This window comes from Diachasmimorpha longicaudata, chromosome 14, assembly GCF_034640455.1.
Source record: "Diachasmimorpha longicaudata isolate KC_UGA_2023 chromosome 14, iyDiaLong2, whole genome shotgun sequence".
Taxonomy (NCBI): domain Eukaryota; kingdom Metazoa; phylum Arthropoda; class Insecta; order Hymenoptera; family Braconidae; genus Diachasmimorpha; species Diachasmimorpha longicaudata.
Window position 1 is genome coordinate 6,549,764 of NC_087238.1, and position 17,405 is coordinate 6,567,168.

General features: G+C 44.3%; 4 protein-coding genes across 4 annotated transcripts; 1 reads left to right on the forward strand and 3 right to left on the reverse strand.

Moving 5' to 3' along the window:
* Nucleotides 1-1,482: 1,482 nt before the first annotated feature.
* LOC135169046 (uncharacterized) lies at nucleotides 1,483-4,683 on the reverse strand. Its single transcript, XM_064133731.1, has 4 exons — nucleotides 4,405-4,683; nucleotides 3,496-3,943; nucleotides 3,118-3,310; nucleotides 1,483-2,962 (listed from the first exon to the last, which is right to left on the reverse strand). The coding sequence occupies exons 2-4, from the start codon at nucleotides 3,727-3,729 to the stop codon at nucleotides 2,946-2,948; spliced, it is 444 nt and encodes a 147-aa protein (XP_063989801.1). The 5' UTR covers nucleotides 3,730-3,943; nucleotides 4,405-4,683; the 3' UTR covers nucleotides 1,483-2,945.
* Nucleotides 4,684-4,823: 140 nt separating this feature from the next.
* Nucleotides 4,824-6,700, reverse strand: LOC135169041 (splicing factor 3B subunit 4). Its single transcript, XM_064133721.1, has 4 exons — nucleotides 6,598-6,700; nucleotides 6,192-6,275; nucleotides 5,844-6,118; nucleotides 4,824-5,764 (listed from the first exon to the last, which is right to left on the reverse strand). The coding sequence occupies exons 1-4, from the start codon at nucleotides 6,629-6,631 to the stop codon at nucleotides 4,964-4,966; spliced, it is 1,194 nt and encodes a 397-aa protein (XP_063989791.1). The 5' UTR covers nucleotides 6,632-6,700; the 3' UTR covers nucleotides 4,824-4,963.
* A 98-nt stretch (nucleotides 6,701-6,798) lies between these two features.
* On the forward strand, nucleotides 6,799-9,062 carry LOC135169033 (ATP-dependent DNA helicase PIF1). The gene is made up of 2 exons (XM_064133702.1): nucleotides 6,799-8,411; nucleotides 8,496-9,062. The coding sequence occupies exons 1-2, from the start codon at nucleotides 7,100-7,102 to the stop codon at nucleotides 9,053-9,055; spliced, it is 1,872 nt and encodes a 623-aa protein (XP_063989772.1). The 5' UTR covers nucleotides 6,799-7,099; the 3' UTR covers nucleotides 9,056-9,062.
* Nucleotides 9,063-9,145: 83 nt separating this feature from the next.
* Brun (brunelleschi) lies at nucleotides 9,146-13,235 on the reverse strand. Its single transcript, XM_064133700.1, has 4 exons — nucleotides 12,716-13,235; nucleotides 9,849-12,597; nucleotides 9,515-9,738; nucleotides 9,146-9,429 (listed from the first exon to the last, which is right to left on the reverse strand). The coding sequence occupies exons 1-4, from the start codon at nucleotides 13,037-13,039 to the stop codon at nucleotides 9,238-9,240; spliced, it is 3,489 nt and encodes a 1,162-aa protein (XP_063989770.1). The 5' UTR covers nucleotides 13,040-13,235; the 3' UTR covers nucleotides 9,146-9,237.
* Between the last annotated feature and the right edge of the window lie 4,170 nt (nucleotides 13,236-17,405).

Here is a 17,405-nt window from a genome sequence, read left to right on the forward strand (position 1 = left end):
GGACATGGAAAATGAAGAATTATAGAGGAACGGTCATAGGGTGGCTCGGGACAGGAGATTTTTTGAAAATTTCAATAACCAACATTATGTAAAGGAGTTTCCATCGGCCAGTGGTGGTATTTGTGTTAAAGATTTTCTTCAGATAATCCCTCAAGACAATTTTTTAGGACGGACGCATCCGATATGCAGACGAAATGATTAAATCGGTACTGCAAAATGCCGATAATTAACCCGCAGGAATGCATAAACCTGTACGTGTTTATCCATCGGTCCGTTCCCTTTGTAATCGAATCGTGGACTAATTAAAGGGACTAACATGCCCGCTCCAACGGGGAATACCCGATCTTGATCTACCGATCGAGCATGCGCACCCATGGCTCTGTCCGCCAGATCATCCGATACAATCTTTCGATAATTGAATTTCATTAAAAAAAAACAGGGAGAACAACTGTAGTTTCGGTCAGGTGTATTTATATTTCTTTTCCATTGAGTAATGAGACAACTCCTCATTTCATCGTAAATATGAGGAAGAGACGGGACTGGAGAGACCGAAACCGGTCACATTCCAGGAGATTGTAAGCGTAACTTAGGATATACGAATTAACATGTTAACTTTATTGAGAATGAAAGAAGAAATTTCACAGGCTCTCAATGAATGAGAATAATTTAGCCAATGAATAGTTGAAGTTATAAAAATGTTGTACAAACAATCCCATTTTAATTGAATGATGCCAAAACTTCCATTGGCCAGTTAAAATGGAGCGATTTCTAGACTGAAGAAAACAAGTCCTCCCATAAATACCACCATCGAAAAAAAAATCCGCTATCACTATCTACTATTCACTAAATTCTGCACTCACGTCACGACTCACTGACTTGATCCCGATATACATCCAAAGTAGTAATCGTGGGTGTCAATCCGGATCTCCCTTACAAAGTAGTAAATGGGATTATACGCTTGTCCACACGCCACGATATATACAGAATACCATTGTGAGCTGCAGATATATATCCTTCAACAATGGCCCCAGAAGAAACTTTATTTCCTCCCGGGTTTTAGAAAATAAGACCGTTACGCATATGCAGATAACGAGTACTTGTTGATAAAGTTCATGACCCTGGTTTACTCGGACGAATGAACCATGTACCGAGAGCTGCATAACAGCTCTCTTTCCTCATTCAATGGGTCGAAATGCGTTTTTCATGTACAACGTGATTTATTCCGTTGTTTAAAAAATCGGTTGAAAAAAAAAATGGCCTCAGGAGGAAAGGGGCATTAAATATTTTAATGTATTATCGGGCATGAGAGAATAAAGAGCGAATGCAGAGTAATCAACGCTTGTTCACATTAATTAGAAGAGTCTTCAGAGAATACCGAGTAAACCTCTCGCGATTATCTTACCAAGGTTATCTCTTTACCAGCCGCAATACTGAGAACAAAAAGAGCAAAGGAGGGGGAGGGGGGCATGAAAGCAGCCAGTTCAATGATTTATATGTACATATTTACTTTATTGCGTTGAGTCAACAGTTGTCTGTTACTTTGTACAAAAATTAAACAGTTAATTTTAGAACATATCAGGAGGAGTGCACCATAAAAATAATATTCTGAATTCTCCATGGAATTTTTTTTTTCATTACAATTTTCCGACATTAGGGTGAAGAATGTTATTCGCTACTCACGGGGAAAGTGTTTTTTATCCCGTGGGATAATAGTACTCGCTGTCGGCTCGTGCTGGAAAGCCTGCACTAGGTAAAAAATACTTTTCCGCACAGTGCAATGAAAATATATTAATCCACCTTTTCCCAGGCATTTTTTCGTCCCAGCCAGAACAACTCAAAGCAACCCGTGAGACAGTAGAATCCACTACGTCAAGCGTCTGCCTCCCACCGAAAAAAAATTGCAAAAAATAAAAGAAGACATTTCGTGTGATTATCTTCCCTTAAATTACCCCCTCGGCATTACCGCGACTCTGCACTCAACTCCCCGCTGAATTCTCAACGCGAAAGAAGAGGAGAGCGAGACCATATCTTCCGCAAAGCAATGCCCCGGGTCCCCCTTGGGCATGTCTTCTTAATTGTTAATGGGAGTTACGCCTATCTTAAACCTCGGAGGAGAAAACGAGTTTCAAGACGCTCCGTAGCAAAAAGAAATGCCAACTGGCCAGTGAAATGAAGGAGAAGTTGATCCCTGTGCGAGTACGGACTCCAGCAAATAATTAATCCAAAAGACGACAAAATTATTACTTAAATTATTAGAATTAAAATTGCTCAAATGTGCTTGGTTGAAGTGACAAAATGCTAATGGATTTTAAAAAATATAACGGGGAGCAGTGGAAGAGAGAAACCTTAACCGGGTGCCCGTCGACAACACCGAAGGATCTCGGTTCGATTCAGAATAGAATATCAGATATTCTATGCTAACTGAGACCCTTCAAATCTGTTACTATTGATACGTTTTTGAAGATTTTTATCTTTCTGCTTTCTTTTCTGTTGGCTAATTAGCCGTCTTGGAACCCTACGCATGCGGCTGTAGCTCTTGATAAATTTTGAGTCCCCCGAGAATCCAACTCACAACCTTCACAACGCAACACTCATTCCTATCTCGAATTTTATGGAATTTCACATTCCTTAATTTTTTAAGCCCCCTGGAGAGAAAGACATATCAATAAAAATAATATTTTCTATCAGTGCGGTTAACGGACTTTAGACGACAGATAGAGAAGACTTTCCTCGTTATCTCAAGCAAGCGTTGAGGCCTGTACTGCAACTCTTGTCATAACCGTTGAGTATTAACGGGTGTCATTAGACAGACGGCTCAAGTGGACTCGCCTGTCCCCCTCTCTCCCGTTCGCCAGACATAATCATAAGCGTTCCCTCATTTTATTATTAATAAAAATGGGAATGAAAACACGGCGAAGATACTAAGTGCCAGTGTGTCATGATGCTTAGGCAACGATTGGAGCTGCAATGCATAAAAGAATAACAAGTTGTTTAATGATGTTTGGCACTAGGTAAAAAATAATACCAGCTACATTGTGATTATGATCGGCATTTCATTTTTTTTGCACATCGATTATGGTGATGAGGTGGATCTAGGGACGAGGTGGCGCCACTTACTCATCAACGAGGAACTGGACTCCGGTGCGCAGAGCAGGAGTTTGTGGTGGGACGGAAGGACACCGGTGTTTGGTATCACGTGGACTGAAATTTCATTTGTTGCATTCTGATCAGCACGGACATTCCCGGCTGCTGTGGTACCTGTTAATGCTTGGATGTTTTGACGACAGCTGCTGATGACGTAACTTGCTACCTAAATCCGGGTAAATATTGATTTATTCATTTATTGAGGATTTTCGAGATATATAGTTTGGCGCTTTCTCTACCAGATAAACTCGTAGTTAACAGACATAGCGATCCAAATGAAAAACTACAGTCACCACTAGTTTTAAGATATAATGATTTGGTTAATCAAAATTGATTTCACAATTATCTTACTGATGAAATAATGAAGAGAATCAATAGCGCTATTCCCAGCCAGAAGTACCATGCCTCCCAGAAATGTTTCGGCGTATTCCTCTGTATTAAGAAGCAACACTGCGGCTCACAGCAGCAGTAGAGACAAATATTACTTGCTTGACATGGCGCTGGTTTTATCGTACTTGGTCCTTCACTCGTATTATTTCCCTTGGTATCGACACTGCATTCGTAAGCGAATCGCGCCATTCTCATGTATTTGCATGCTATTCACTAGCCAAGTATTTTTTCCACCTCTGGCACATCGCCAACGCTCAACTTCCTCACTTCACCTGCAGTCTAAGATGCCTACTTTATCTTGGAACGTGAATCTTTATTATTTTATGCTTCGTTGGTTTCCACTCAATGCCAATTAATCACAACCCCCTTCTCAGTATCTAATTATTCCTGTTCTCACTTATCGATGGATCTATACATCAAGGAAAATTTAATTACTACGAGAAGATTTCAAACTTTATTTAAGTTTAAGGAGCGACCTGTTAGTCCTGTCATAGATTATATGTCAATATTTTTACGGTATTTTAGAGTGAAGAATTTATTGTTCATCGCAGTGTTTTTTGCAAGGCAGTGCCAAAAGGTAACTACTTAGGTATACTCGCGTGCCTTAAATTGTCCCTTTGTCACACTAGTCATCGGTTCGTCCTATAACTCTCGCGCAATCTAAAAACTATTTTTCTACACTTGTATCAAAATATACTATTTTCGCACAGCGTGTTGAAAAAGTAGTTTTTGACTCGTGGAAGGATTATAATACTAGCCGTATGATCTCATAAGCCAAAAATTATTTTTCTCACGAGTATCGGAACAGTATTTTTCCGTACAACATGATGAAAATTTCCTGACAATGTGCAGCTTGCAATTGAATTTTACCTGGGGCAAGCCGTTGTGGCCTTTGGCAGAGTAACTACTGGCACTGGCATGACGACCGGCTTTGAAAAATCGATTTGTTCCACACTCCTGCCTGACGTCTAATCACGCACGACAAAGTAACAATCGATATTGCTAGACCACGAGTGACCACTCGGTGCTGATACCAATGAAATATTCAGGTGGGCTAGTCTGGCATGAAGAATTCAGCTGTGATGATAGCTCACGGCTTCAGCGGGTTATCAATTATTTTAGCTGAGGGTATAGGTAATTGTTGGGTTGAGAGTTTTAGTTTCTCAAGTTGACAGTCATTATCTGTCGACGATGTCTTTTTTTTTTTATCATCAATAGGATTCTTTTAATTTTTCAGAAAGCAAATTAATTTTTTGTAAATTAATCAATGCATTAAGAGGAGTCATAAATACAAAAAATCATTTTATTGAAGACACATTGACCTCAGTCAAGTCATAGTAAATGATATTCGATCTTAAAAAATTCAAATATTTTTAATTCTTAATTAAAACATCGACTCCCTACATCTTTCACCCCTGTCCCGTCATTATTAGTACCCACCATTATCATGTGGTGGTGGAGGTGGTGGTGGTCCCCGTGGGAATGGCGGTCTAAACTGTGGGGGTGGAGGAGGTGGTGCACCTCCCCCTTGAGAGACAGGTGGCATCGGATGCCTCCACGTCGGTGGGGGCCTGGGGGGTGGTGGAGCAGGCTGATACCCTCCAAACTGTCCCGATGGTCCTGACGGAGGGGGAGGTGGTGGAAATTGTCCAGGAGGTGGCCAGTGAGAGCCTGGTGGTGCCATCATCCTATGACCTTGGTTTTGGGACGGCGGAATAGGCATAGGGGGAAGAGGTGGCGGCATGCCAGGTGGGAGGGGTGGATGGGATATCGACATGGGGGGAAGGGGTGGTGGAGGAATGCTCGAAGGATTGAATCCAGATGGAGGTGGAGGAACAGGCGGTGGCGGAGGATGACCCATTGGCATGGGGGTGGCTGGAGGTGGAGGTGGTGGCACCACCATTCCGTGATGCATCATCTGATGGGGTGGGTGATGGTGCTGAGGCTGGGGAAGACCTTGGGCTGGCATGCTCATCGGGGGAGCGTCGGCGAACAGCTGGTGAGGTCTATCGGCCTGACTCAGGGGATTCTGAGCTGCCAGGAGACGCTCAGCAGCGCTCCCGTGACGCTCACCCTTGGCGTCACGTTTGAATGCGTATGAGACCGATATTGGACGGTTACAGAGGTACTGACCGTTCATTGCTTCTATCGAGGCGTCAGAGGCGTCGAATGATGCAAAGTTTATGAAAGCAAAACCCTTGGAGTTTCCAGTCTCTGGGTCTCTCATTATCTGCGGAAGAGAATGGTTGGGTTTTCCACAGTCTTTAAAGTCTGGGGCTCGAGAGAACTTCTAAATATAATTATTTTACCTTTGGTGTTTGAAGAATCACTCCAAAAGCACTGAATGTATCATACAGCAACTTCTCGTCCACCTCCGGATCGAGATTGCCAATGAAAATGTTAGCACCGACGTCCAGATTCTTCTGATGAGCACTAGCCTTATTTACCCTAATGGGTTTTCCGTACAATTTAATCATGTTCATGATTTTTATGGCGTAGTCAGCGTCCTCCTCGCCCATGAATTCTACAAACCCATAGCCCTGGTGCATCTGCGTGACGCGGTCTTTGGGCATGTGAACATTCACTGAAATCAAAGTGAAAATTTGAACCTGAAAGGCAAAATCTATATTCATTCGTTATTTTAATAATTTTCTTACCTACTGGTCCTGACTGAACAAATAGTTCCCACATGAGGGACTCCGTAACTTTATCGTCGAGTCCTCCGACGTAAATCGTCGCATCTAGACGGAATCAAACTATTATTTTCTTCCATAAAAATTGGTTTAACTTATTACTTGAGATTTCATAAACATCGTCATTAAAAGGCCGGCGACTTTGGAGAAAATTATAAAAATATCATATAATGGGGATAAAAATGTAGGCAGGGAACAATATAAATATCATCAAAACGTCTGACCTAACCTCAAAAAATGGACTTATCAATTTTGTGAATGAAAAACGTGAAAAGTTTACAAAACTACACTTGATTGTTTCAAAACAACATTTGAAAGAATGGATGAGCATTTTCTGAACGTCTAAAACTTCAACGAATCATTAAATTACCTTGATTTCGTTCTGCAATGGGCCCTGCCGCCATATCTATAAAACTAAGGTATGATTCCCGGTTCCGGGAGGTATTGTCAGAGATTATAGGGGAGATTGCTGACGCTTATGGAGTCGCTTCAACCGCAAAATTGCATAGAGACGCGGGAGTATTTGAAGTGGTCAAATAAAGTGAAACAAAATTTTCAAGAATGATTGAAGAAGGCTGCGAATAAAACGAAATCTCCTATAATTAAAAGTCTAATATCTATCCAATTTAAAAAAAAACGATGCAATTGCAATGCCTTTATTTAAGTTTAAAAAATCCGGGCTAAACTATTCACCAGCATGGCGCTCCTAGGGTCCCTAAAATTATGGGTTGCACGAAAAATTCAAAAAGCAGGTGGTGAGTTGTTGTTTATCCGCGGTCCCCGACGTGTTCTTTTGTTAAATGTCTTGTATCCTGAAAAACTTTCTCTGAAAGCGTCCTGCCAATACCGAGACTCTCCCAAAATCGTGGAGAATGGAGGCCGACGGTTGCTATCTGTCATGCACAGCAGTCGCTGAGTGGACAAACGCTCAGGGGCTAACGACCCGCAAGGTTAGCTACAGATCAGCCCAGCTTCGCTTGATTCGGAACAATCTTCGTCAGATGCTCATTGAGATTCGGGCTGACAAGGCAAATACAACGATTAAACTTGTTCTCAAAGGCATAAACGTTTTGAATCGTTTCATGAGTGAGGGTAAATCGACCATTAAATTCGCTGAGGAACGATGTACCCTGTTTCTGTCAAATGCTCCAGCAGCCCAGCTTATCACCTTCCTCAAGACAATATTCGTGAAGATGACTGGCCAGCCGGAGGGGGGGAAGCAAAAGTCGAAGAATCCTCTGAGGGAGCAGTTGTTGTCCAATGGTAAACTGGGGGGAATTCAGGACATTAGTCCTGCTACCAACGCTGAGCTGGACCTGGCCAAGGAAAAAGCCCTACTAGTCGCTGCCTCCAGAAAGACTGTCACAACTCCCTCCCCGAGCACGATCAGGAAGAGGAAATTGACAGATTCCAATACTCCGAAAGTACCTATAGCTAAGAAACTTTATGCCAATCCAACTGCTGTGCCACTAACTGACGAGCAGAAGACTGTGCTGGAGGCTGTTCTCAGGGGGAAGAACATATTCTTCACTGGGAGCGCTGGCACTGGTAAATCCTTCCTCCTAAAAAGAATAATCTCCGAGCTTCCGCCAGACGCAACTACAGCCACCGCAAGTACCGGAGTAGCTGCCTGCCACATCGGGGGAATAACCCTCCACCAGTTCTCCGGAATCGGTTTGGGAACCGGGACTATTGAGAGATGCTGTCAAATGGCATCAAAACCAGCATGCGCAACAGTGTGGAGACGCACAAAGTACCTCATCATCGACGAGATATCGATGGTAGACGGCGAGTACTTCGAGAAGATTGAGGCCGTTGCCCGACACGTCAGGAAAAACGATCGTCCCTTTGGGGGGATCCAACTGATCCTGTGTGGTGATTTCTTCCAGCTACCTCCAGTCAACAAGATGAGCGAAACCAAAAAGTTTTGCTTTCAGAGCAAAGCCTGGGAGAAGTGTGTTCACTTGAATTTTGAACTCCAGATAGTCCACCGTCAAAAAGATCCGAAATTCATCAAGATACTCAATAGCTTAAGGATTGGCAGGATTACAGACGAGATTACGACCATGTTAAAGTCAACTTCTAGCCAGAAAATTGAGAAGAATGGAATTTTAGCAACGAGATTGTGCTCCCATGTCAATGAAGCCAATGATATTAACGAATCGCAATTAGCGAATTTGAAAGGTACAGTATTTTTAATTAATAAATTGACCCATGTGATGAAATTTTCTATTTTTCCCATACAACTTGCAAAAATATTATCCACAGGCACACCCAAGACGTACGTCGCTAACGATTCAGATCCGGGAATGACTAAAACTCTCGACCAGCAGTTGCCAGTTCCAGGAAAATTAACGCTGAAAGTTGGAGCCCAGGTGATGCTCCTTAAGAACATCAATATCAGCAATGGACTGGTAAATGGAGCCAGGGGTGTAGTTGTGAGGTTCGAGGATGAAACACCTGTTATTCAGTTCAGGAGTGGGGAGATTTATCATGCTACATTCGAGAAGTGGAGCGTCAGGACAACGTCGGGTAACGTCATCCGTAGAAAACAGATACCCCTGAAGCTTGCCTGGGCGTTCTCTATTCACAAGAGTCAGGGATTGACTTTGGACTGCGTGGAAATGAGCCTCGCCAAAGTTTTCGATGCTGGACAGGCGTACGTGGCATTATCCAGGGCTCAGAGTCTGGACTCTCTCAGGGTTCTGGATTTCAGTGGAAGGCAGGTATGGGCTAATACCAGTGTACTAGAGTTTTATAGGAATTTTAGACGACATCTCCATGACATAGAATTTATTCCACTTGGGAAAAAGTCACAGGAAAAGTGAATAAATTTAGGGTATTGACAATTAAGTAATTAGGTAATTTTGGCGATTGCGAAGGAAATATATATCATGAAATATTTTTGGAGATGAATATAATATGAAAAATCATCTTTATTAAGCTTATAAACATTTTGACTGGCAATAAGTATAATCATATTTTCAACGACAATAAATCACTATCAACATTAGGAATCATCTACAGCAATTTCAATAGGTGGTATATATCTCCAAATATGGCCTGCATTCATGATATCCGAGCATATGCTGTTTGAATTGGAAATTGTTTTTTGGCTACTGCATTGAATATCTATTTTGTACTGTCCAGCTGTGAAGAAAACTACACGACACTCGTGATAGGCCCTCCCATATTCCTGTAACTAAAGACATAATTTCCCTCGTTAGCTAGACATAGGATAATTTTAAGTAGACTTCAATTACTCCCTGAGAAAAAAAAATACTTACCGTGGGAAGCATGACTTTGTTGGCTCCGGCAATAGATAATCTCGTGTCGAGTCGATAATTGTTGACTCCATTGTGATGATCCTGATAAAAATTTATTGATAAACTCAAATCACTGAGGGGATGCTCCAGAGCATTGCAAACACCGACTCCTATGCTCACGCATTCTCCCAATCCGCAAGTTATTTCATCTTGTGGTTTGACAGCGGTGTCATTGATGATTACCTCTGTGAGAATATATTCAACAACGTCAGGGGAATCGTAAAGTCGCGTAGATTTTTTAAAATAAATTCCAAGAAAGAATAAATTTTTGCAAACGAATTCACGGGTCACTCACCCCACTGAAGTGGACTCATCCTCACGAGATCCAGCATATCCTGCGTGAAAGAGATGCCAGCAATGCCAGCCTTCCCAGTGGCATCAGTCCCGAGCAGCTGCCACTTGAGGTCCACGAGGCCCGCAATGTGTTCAGCGCAGATTTTCTGCAACTCCCCATCACTCATGGCTGCGAGTTTGTTCAACGGACACCTATTGGCAGGCACCGGGATCCTGCAGGACTCTCTGCCCTCCATATATATGCACTTGCTCTGTGTATAGTGCAGCTCCATCTCGTGATTGGTCATATTAGTGACATCAAGCACGAGGTAGAACTGCGAGGGAGTTTCAGCTGGGAGTACATCCCAGCTGGTGATCTCGACGCTGGGCAGCATCTCAATAGTGATAAAGACACTTGATACCCTGCAGAAGCCAGCTGTTAGTCCATTAGCCCCGGAATACCGGATTTTGAGCTGTCCTTCAATGATGTTGGACGCCACCACAGGAGTGGCTAGTTTTGAAAGTCTGGGATTTCCGGAACTCGATGAATTGGAAGAATGTGAGCTGAGTGCTGCGCGCATTGAGGAAGTCAGTCCACTCTGCCTCTTCGTGTGATGGGAGGGAGTGAGCCTCGAGGGTAGAGACTTGCTCCCAGAGTTCCCTAGGGAGCCCCTCCCGAAAGAATTGTTCATCTGTTTATTCGGCACAACAAAATTTGTATCAGCGTACAGATAAAGTGTGAGACTAGCCGATGTCCCAGGCTGGAGTGGTAGTTGTGTCTTCAAGTTTTCATCGCTCCACTTGAAGACTCGGGACTCTGTGGATGCATCGAGGGCGGACTTGATAGATACCTCGATCATCTCAATGGGTACCTGTCCAATATTGGTAATGGTGATAGTGCATTCTGCTCTCTCACCCCCGTAAAGGGAAATACTGGCGCTGGTGACAATATTCTCGCCGGTGGAGAAACTGGCGGTTTGGGGGAGGCTGGTGGCGACATCGATTCTCGGTAGACTGGGGACAACCTCCACGGAATACTGAGGATGGGGCATGCCCTCTATGCTCTTCAGCCGGCAGTTGGATTTGACACCCAGGGTATGAGTGCTGTAGCCCAGGATGTCCAACTCACCGATCTCTTTCGGAGTCCCAGCGAGGGTCACGGCGATGGGTCCGGACTCGGCGGGGAGTGTGATGCTCTCTGGGAGAGGATCGAAGACAATCCCACTCGTGAGCAGTCTCATATTGGAGACATTCAGCTCGAACGGAAGGGGATTGACCAGTTGTAAGGAGACCTCGCAGACGTCTCCCTCCACCCACAGATAATCAACCTTACTTTTGGATTTTGTCCGTCTTTCCAAGGATCCAAAGTTAATGGGGGTGAAGAGGAAAGGTCCATGATCCTCCTTGACCCTCTCGATTTTCTGCGGCTGGAGATGGGGCTGAAGGTTCTTCAGGACGAATGATCTCGTCCGTGGAATGTTTGTGAGATTCGCCGGGGGGATGACAATCCCGGAAGAAAGGACCAGAGGCACTGGGGCGCCTTCACACTGCTGTGCAACGCTCTGTAACTGTAGTGCAACGTCCCTCCGTTCCGCTGATGTCAGATAATTGAACATTGTCTGCAGCAGAAAGGTCATGTGTCTAGTGGCTAATGCAAGGTTACCCATCCTGTTGGCCGCGACGATCAGCTCGTTGATGATTTTTATCTGAATCGCTGGCCAGCCTCGGCGACGATTACTGGTCATCTCAGGTGGATCCAACGACAGCTTAAATCCCGGACAAGACGCCAGGACCAGGTTGTAGCACTGCTGCCAGTCGGGGTTTGGATTTTTCTGGGAGATGTGTCTTGTTCCTGCCAGTCTCATGCAGAATGAGGCTTTCCGGGCAAAGCCAACTGTTGAGAAAAGTTCGGACAGCTTGGTGAATCTGTCTATCTTCTCTTGCTCACTCCAGTCAATGTTGTTGAAGACGACGTTGTTCAGAAAGGACGCCGCTTGAAGAGTGCGATTCTGCTCGATCGAGATTCTGGTGGCTTTAAAGCTCGCCTCAGTTTCGATTATGCCCGCGTTCTGGTACTTGCTGTAGTGGACAATGGCTTGGGAGTACTTCTTGGGGATGTCCTCCGGCGGGAGGATGTGAGGCATCTGGGCTTTAAGCTCTTCGATTGAGGGCGGAAGGGGGAGGGCCGGCAGGGGCTGTGAGCCTCGCCGATTCTTACCTGGCGATCCTTCTTGCAATGAGGAGTTTCGCTGGAGTGGGAGATTTCTGCGGAGGTTGGGATAGAGGATTAGGGAGGACACTGCACAGTGGCCCTCGTAGGCTGCCCCTAGCCAGAGCCAGTCGTTCACCCCTTGGAGAATACCTGCGGCGGAAGTGTAGTGGTTCAAGGCGTCTGCGTACAGGCCCGCCTGCAGGCAGAGGTCCCCCAAGTGCTTTGTCATTCGACCGACGCAACGCTTTCGATTATTCCTGGACTCCAGGTCTAGACCTATGAAGTCCTTCTTTTCGAAGGGGGCCAATAGCAGGGGTACTCTATCTATCTTCTCTCTGGACCTCTCCAGGCGCTGCGCCTCGAGGATCCAGAAGAGAGAGTTCAGACAATCGATCACTTGTGACTCGAGACTTGGACATTGCTCGTCGCTGTAGAAGGCCGCCCGTGTCTTGCAGTTTGAGGGGGTGGTGAAGTCTTTTGGAGGCTCATGTATCATTGGGGACTCCAGTGGTCCGAAGAGAATCGCTCGCGAGTCGTAGAGGGTCGACATGTATTTAACCTGTTGACGTATTGCGGGCAAAAAAATTTTTTAGCAAAGAATGTTCCAAAAAAAATTTAACTTATTGACATCATTTTATTTCTTCTTGTGATATTGATAGTTCAACAAATAAACAAACCTTTAGAGTCTCATGAAGTCTGCAAAGTTCATTGAGCTCAGTCTGATCTTCATATTTTCCAAAAGTGAAGAGTCCGAGGAGTCTCCTGTGGGTCTGAAAGTCACCCCAGTCGCTGTTCTCTACCGGATGATCTTTGACGAACCTAACGTGAATCTCTCGAGTCCCTCCAGAGGAATCAGGAATGGTTAGTGTACTACCACTCTTGATGATCCTTTCGCACAGTCTCAACACTGTCTTCTGCTTTATCTGAGAGCCAATGGGCTTCAGGAGGACCAGAAGGGCCGCATGATCGTGGGTCGTCTGCTCATAGTCCGGTTGAGACATATTTAGTATTAATTCTCTTCTATCGTCGACATTGCTATCTGCCACACAATTGCCACGACACTGAACTTGGCGATGTGGTTTTCCTTCAGTTTATCTTTATCGCGGGGGCGTAATTAAGTGACAACAAACGTGAATAATGGTGACAGGCACAGCTGATTGTGCCGAGTGTACTGTCAAGGGATGGCGTGGGGAGTGTGCATAAGTGGGGATCAAAGAGGTTAGACTAGCGTAGAGGCTTGGCTCTCCGGGGTTGGGGGACCCCAACCCAGCCTTGGCCAAGCTTCTGGCCAAAAAAGTTGTGTTTTTTTTCATGGTTTGGGACGGATTGTTGGCACATTCCTGTCTACATAGGCGACAGGTAATTGTGCTTCGGTAAATGAAATAATTGTATCCGCTCGTACCAAACTCAAATTGGCTCATTAGTTTCTGTTTTATTTTTAAAGAAATAATTGAATATCCAACATAAGTAGTGCCCTCTGATCGCGACCAGCGGTACCTGCAAACCTCGCGGTAAGCCTAGATGGCGCCCTCTGTCTGTGAGCGTGGATTTTTTTAATGTGTAAGACCGACTTTTGATTTGTTTCGAAGATAACTGGCCTCTTTTAAAAATAGAATTTTTCCGTTCATATTACAGAATTACAGACTTATAGAATAAGCCCTTAGGCGATAACCTGAACCTGTCCTTACTGCGACTCGTTCCGTTGTATTACCCTCACCTATTGCAACTATTATCGCCAATGGGTACCTCACTAACAGTCGGTAACTTGCATAAACTTCTCGACTGTAATTAATTCCCGCAAGTTAATTGCTTCATGTTTTGCATGTTGTGATTATTTCTCATTTGCTCATTAAAAATCATAATGAATGGTTTTTATTTTTATAAAAAATTCTATTACAAATAGTAGAGTTAAAAAAAATCAGCGATTACAGAATTATCGGATTGTCATTATCATTAAATGAACACTGAATATTCCCGCGGGTTTGGCGGTTCGAATTCCCGTTTCAGCGCAACGCTTTCAGTCCGAGAAAATAAATATGCAGCATTAAAGGCAAAATGATTGAGTGCCTATGATGCCCGGAGAAAGCAGTTGTCGGTGAAAAGACTAGGGGTATGAGAGAGTGGAGGAAGGAGCGTAGAGTACAGTCATGGCTCCTGAGATAAATAACTGGGCAGTAATTGCGTGCGGAGCGATACCATATTTCATACGCGCTATAAGCCATAACTTAGAAGGCAATTACCGTGAGTACGTAATTTATCATCGCGCGCCGGCGGAAGCCGTGACGGCCACGACCGGTGGCAGAAGAGGGTAGTTTGGCTCAGGTTATGCCTCAGTATTGCTTTCCTCCACTGTTTTGATGGCAATGAGGAAACACGAAAGGGGTGGCAACTCTACAAGGGTAGATTAGCTATCGTACCTCTCACTTATTTTCCAAACAGGAAGAAAAAAATAATAATAGCCATTTCCAAACGCGACATTCCCTCAAATTCCCAGCGATTTGATTTTTATTACTTAGGAATTACGGTTGCACCGTCACTCGGTCATTTGGATAACATTTGTGAGAGAAAAAATATACACAGAGGTATGATTTTTAATGGGCTCATTATTTGCCGTCTAGGTGATGAATTGATTCTTAGAAAACTAGTAATTTAGTGTTGCGCACTGGCAGGTATCTCGCCACTACATATTATCCCGTCATTATTCCAACGTTTATTGCGCGATTTCATTCGGCGATGATGGAGTAACCGGCTACCGTTGACGTGCGGTAGATGGCGCATGGCCGTTATTGTGATGAATAGGGAGTCATTTTTGCAATTAAACAATCACAATAATATAATTATTAAAACCATATATAATTGGTGAATTAATAATCCATTCTTTGGCTGTCATTTCACGGAAAAAATACAAATTGAAAAATTTGGTTTGGGGGTTTGCTGATTGGTCGAGTGCCGGTGAATTAAGAACCGCTTCTCCATTCGGAGTATCAGGTGTCCCAATATACCAGCAATAACGGGATTTACCCATCCAATACTATTCATCCCCCCGGCCATTAACATGTAACTCGGCCACTGTGGACTCGACATAAACTCCGGAAGGCACCAGTGGTCAGATGCCGTCTGTACGTGAGCGCTAAGCACTGGTGAATCTCTGCTGAGACCCCAAAGGCCCTCCCAGAGCCAGCCAATGAGCAACTTCAGTATCTTTTACCCCTGTCCGTTAAAATCCCCCCACCGACGCCTGTACCGAGGACCAAGCCCTATTCTCGAGGGTCTCCACCGGATTAATTACTAAGCCCCGCAAAAGCTGGCAACAAGGAGACCACAGTGACCTCGCGACAATGCAGTGTCCACAGCTAATATTACAACGGGCCTTGGGTTAAACCGTAGCTGGTTGAAACAGCCACTACAGCTATTGTAAAGAGATGGTAGTGAATTGTGGCGTGGTAGTGGGGTGCGCGACCACCAGTGGGTCTCCCATCGTGGCCAAGCGTAATGCGCCTTGAATTATGTCCACAGGGAAAATGCCTACTCGGCCGTGCGGTTAACTACACTTGTACAGGGGGGGCGGAGGGTGGAGGCCACCCAATTCCATTGCTTCAACAACTATAACAGCAATCGACTAGTTCATGGAGTTTTCCATTTGCCGGTTGTTTTAGGGGGGAAGGAGGGGCGGATGGTTTCTGGAAAGGAAGAGTGGGAAAGTAATTGAGGTTTTCCTGCGATCAGGACGATTGTGGAACAATCAGAATATTCGTGAGGTTGAGAAATAAATTCGAGAATTTCATCGGTTGTGGTGCGCTATTATTTTTTTGTTTCTCTTACTCCATAACGTTGGTAGTGTGGAGTTCAATACGATAGTTCCAATGGAAATAGAGTTTGTGGTGTTGTCTCAACGATGATGGTATGATGCCGTGTAGGGTCCCGGAGGGGGTATATGGATGTATTTCCGATCTGCTTCGATATTGTCGATATTGTCGATATTCATTGGGGCACCTCCCACATATGGACAGTTCCAATGTTCAGAGATGGAGAATCAATGGAAAGCGATTTTTCCTTGGTTTACTCTCCTCAATGGACTCCTCTTAACCATCTCGATATTTCATTCTGTTCTTCAGGGGTTTGACTCGTATTTTTTCTTTTCTTTGCTTGTTATTTCGGCTCGTTAAATTCTGATGGGAAATTCTTGTGATGTTGGGAGAAATAAAAGGTGTCCGTCCGAGGTATCTCATTCTGCGGGGTTTTTAGTTTTAAGGGTGAGTGTTTCATGAAACAAAGCTATGGTATCTCGTATCACTTCTTGCCACCTATCCACTGTCGTACCTCAGGGGTATTATCGTAACGAAGTGAATGTAAGGTTCTTGAGGGGGTTGCTGATGTCCTTTTCTATTTTCTCAAGGTTCCCGGTATTTTTTTAAACCACTCTCGTCGACATTCAGTTTCATATTCTATTTTATAAGAGACATCAAGCCACCAGAGCACTCCGCGAGTACCGCCTAGAGTATTTCCCCTCACCTCCCTTTGGACCAGCCGGCGTATCCTCTTACTTCGCAGTCGATACACTCTCTTCCATATTACTCTTCACCCTCACCCATTGAATTTTATTTGGCCATTTTTTTCCATCATATTATGTTCATCGCTTGTTGAAGTTGAATATACAGAGCGACGTTGGGAGGCTGAAGGGGGAGGGCAAGGAAGAGCCAAAGGTAGTCATTGTAAAGAGCACCGGGAGACCCCCTAAAGTGCGTCTGGTTCACGACTTGCCAATTCTTTTTCCATAACCTTTTGGGACCGTTACCGACAACGTCCGCTCTACTTTTTTCACATATGGGTTATGGATACTACTTCAGCTCGTGTTACGTATTGATTTCAAATTTTTTCCTGGCTTCGAGGTGCTGGAGATAAGGTGATATGGAGGGTCATGTCAACTCGGTAATGTGCTATTTTATTGTGTTTTGACACGTGTCATTTCATACGGGATAATTTGCAATATTCGCTCCTGTGGAAGCTTTCTATCTTAAATGCAATCGCACAGAGCAAATCTATATGCTAATAGTTATATATGTCTATATGGCCATTGCCCGTTATCCTCTGATCCCCCAAATATTTCCACCTGTTTTGACAGGCAATCAGTGACGACAACGGGCTCCTCTGTCAGATTTACAAAATGTGGAAAATCGTTCCATCGTCGATCGTGAAAAAAGAGGAGAAAATCAGAGGCGCTGGGAACTCTCCAAGGAGAAGTGGATCTCCTCCCCGTATTGTTATTGGCATTGGTTTTGTTGGAAAAAGGTAGGTGAGAGCGGTCTGGCCGTTAGGCAAAGTCGAATAAGCGTCGGTAAGGGGATCAACGGAAATTGTTTGTATTTC

Coding starts and splice junctions, on each gene's coding strand:
- LOC135169046 (XM_064133731.1), bottom strand. CDS start 3,729: ATGAGAATGGCGCGATTCGCTTACGAATGCAGTGTCGATACCAAGGGA. Junction 3,311..3,495: donor TTCTCTTCATTATTTCATCA/GTAAGATAATTG, acceptor ACCCGGATTTAG/GTAGCAAGTTACGTCATCAG.
- LOC135169041 (XM_064133721.1), bottom strand. CDS start 6,631: ATGGCGGCAGGGCCCATTGCAGAACGAAATCAAG. Junction 6,119..6,191: donor TGTTCAGTCAGGACCAGTAG/GTAAGAAAATTA, acceptor CTTTGATTTCAG/TGAATGTTCACATGCCCAAA. Junction 5,765..5,843: donor TGATTCTTCAAACACCAAAG/GTAAAATAATTA, acceptor TCTCTTCCGCAG/ATAATGAGAGACCCAGAGAC.
- LOC135169033 (XM_064133702.1), top strand. CDS start 7,100: ATGGAGGCCGACGGTTGCTATCTGTCATGCACAGCAGTCGCTGAGTGG. Junction 8,412..8,495: donor GCAATTAGCGAATTTGAAAG/GTACAGTATTTT, acceptor TATTATCCACAG/GCACACCCAAGACGTACGTC.
- Brun (XM_064133700.1), bottom strand. CDS start 13,039: ATGTCTCAACCGGACTATGAGCAGACGACCCACGATCATGCGGCCCTT. Junction 9,739..9,848: donor GATGAGTCCACTTCAGTGGG/GTGAGTGACCCG, acceptor ATATTCTCACAG/AGGTAATCATCAATGACACC. Junction 9,430..9,514: donor ACAAAGTCATGCTTCCCACG/GTAAGTATTTTT, acceptor TTATGTCTTTAG/TTACAGGAATATGGGAGGGC.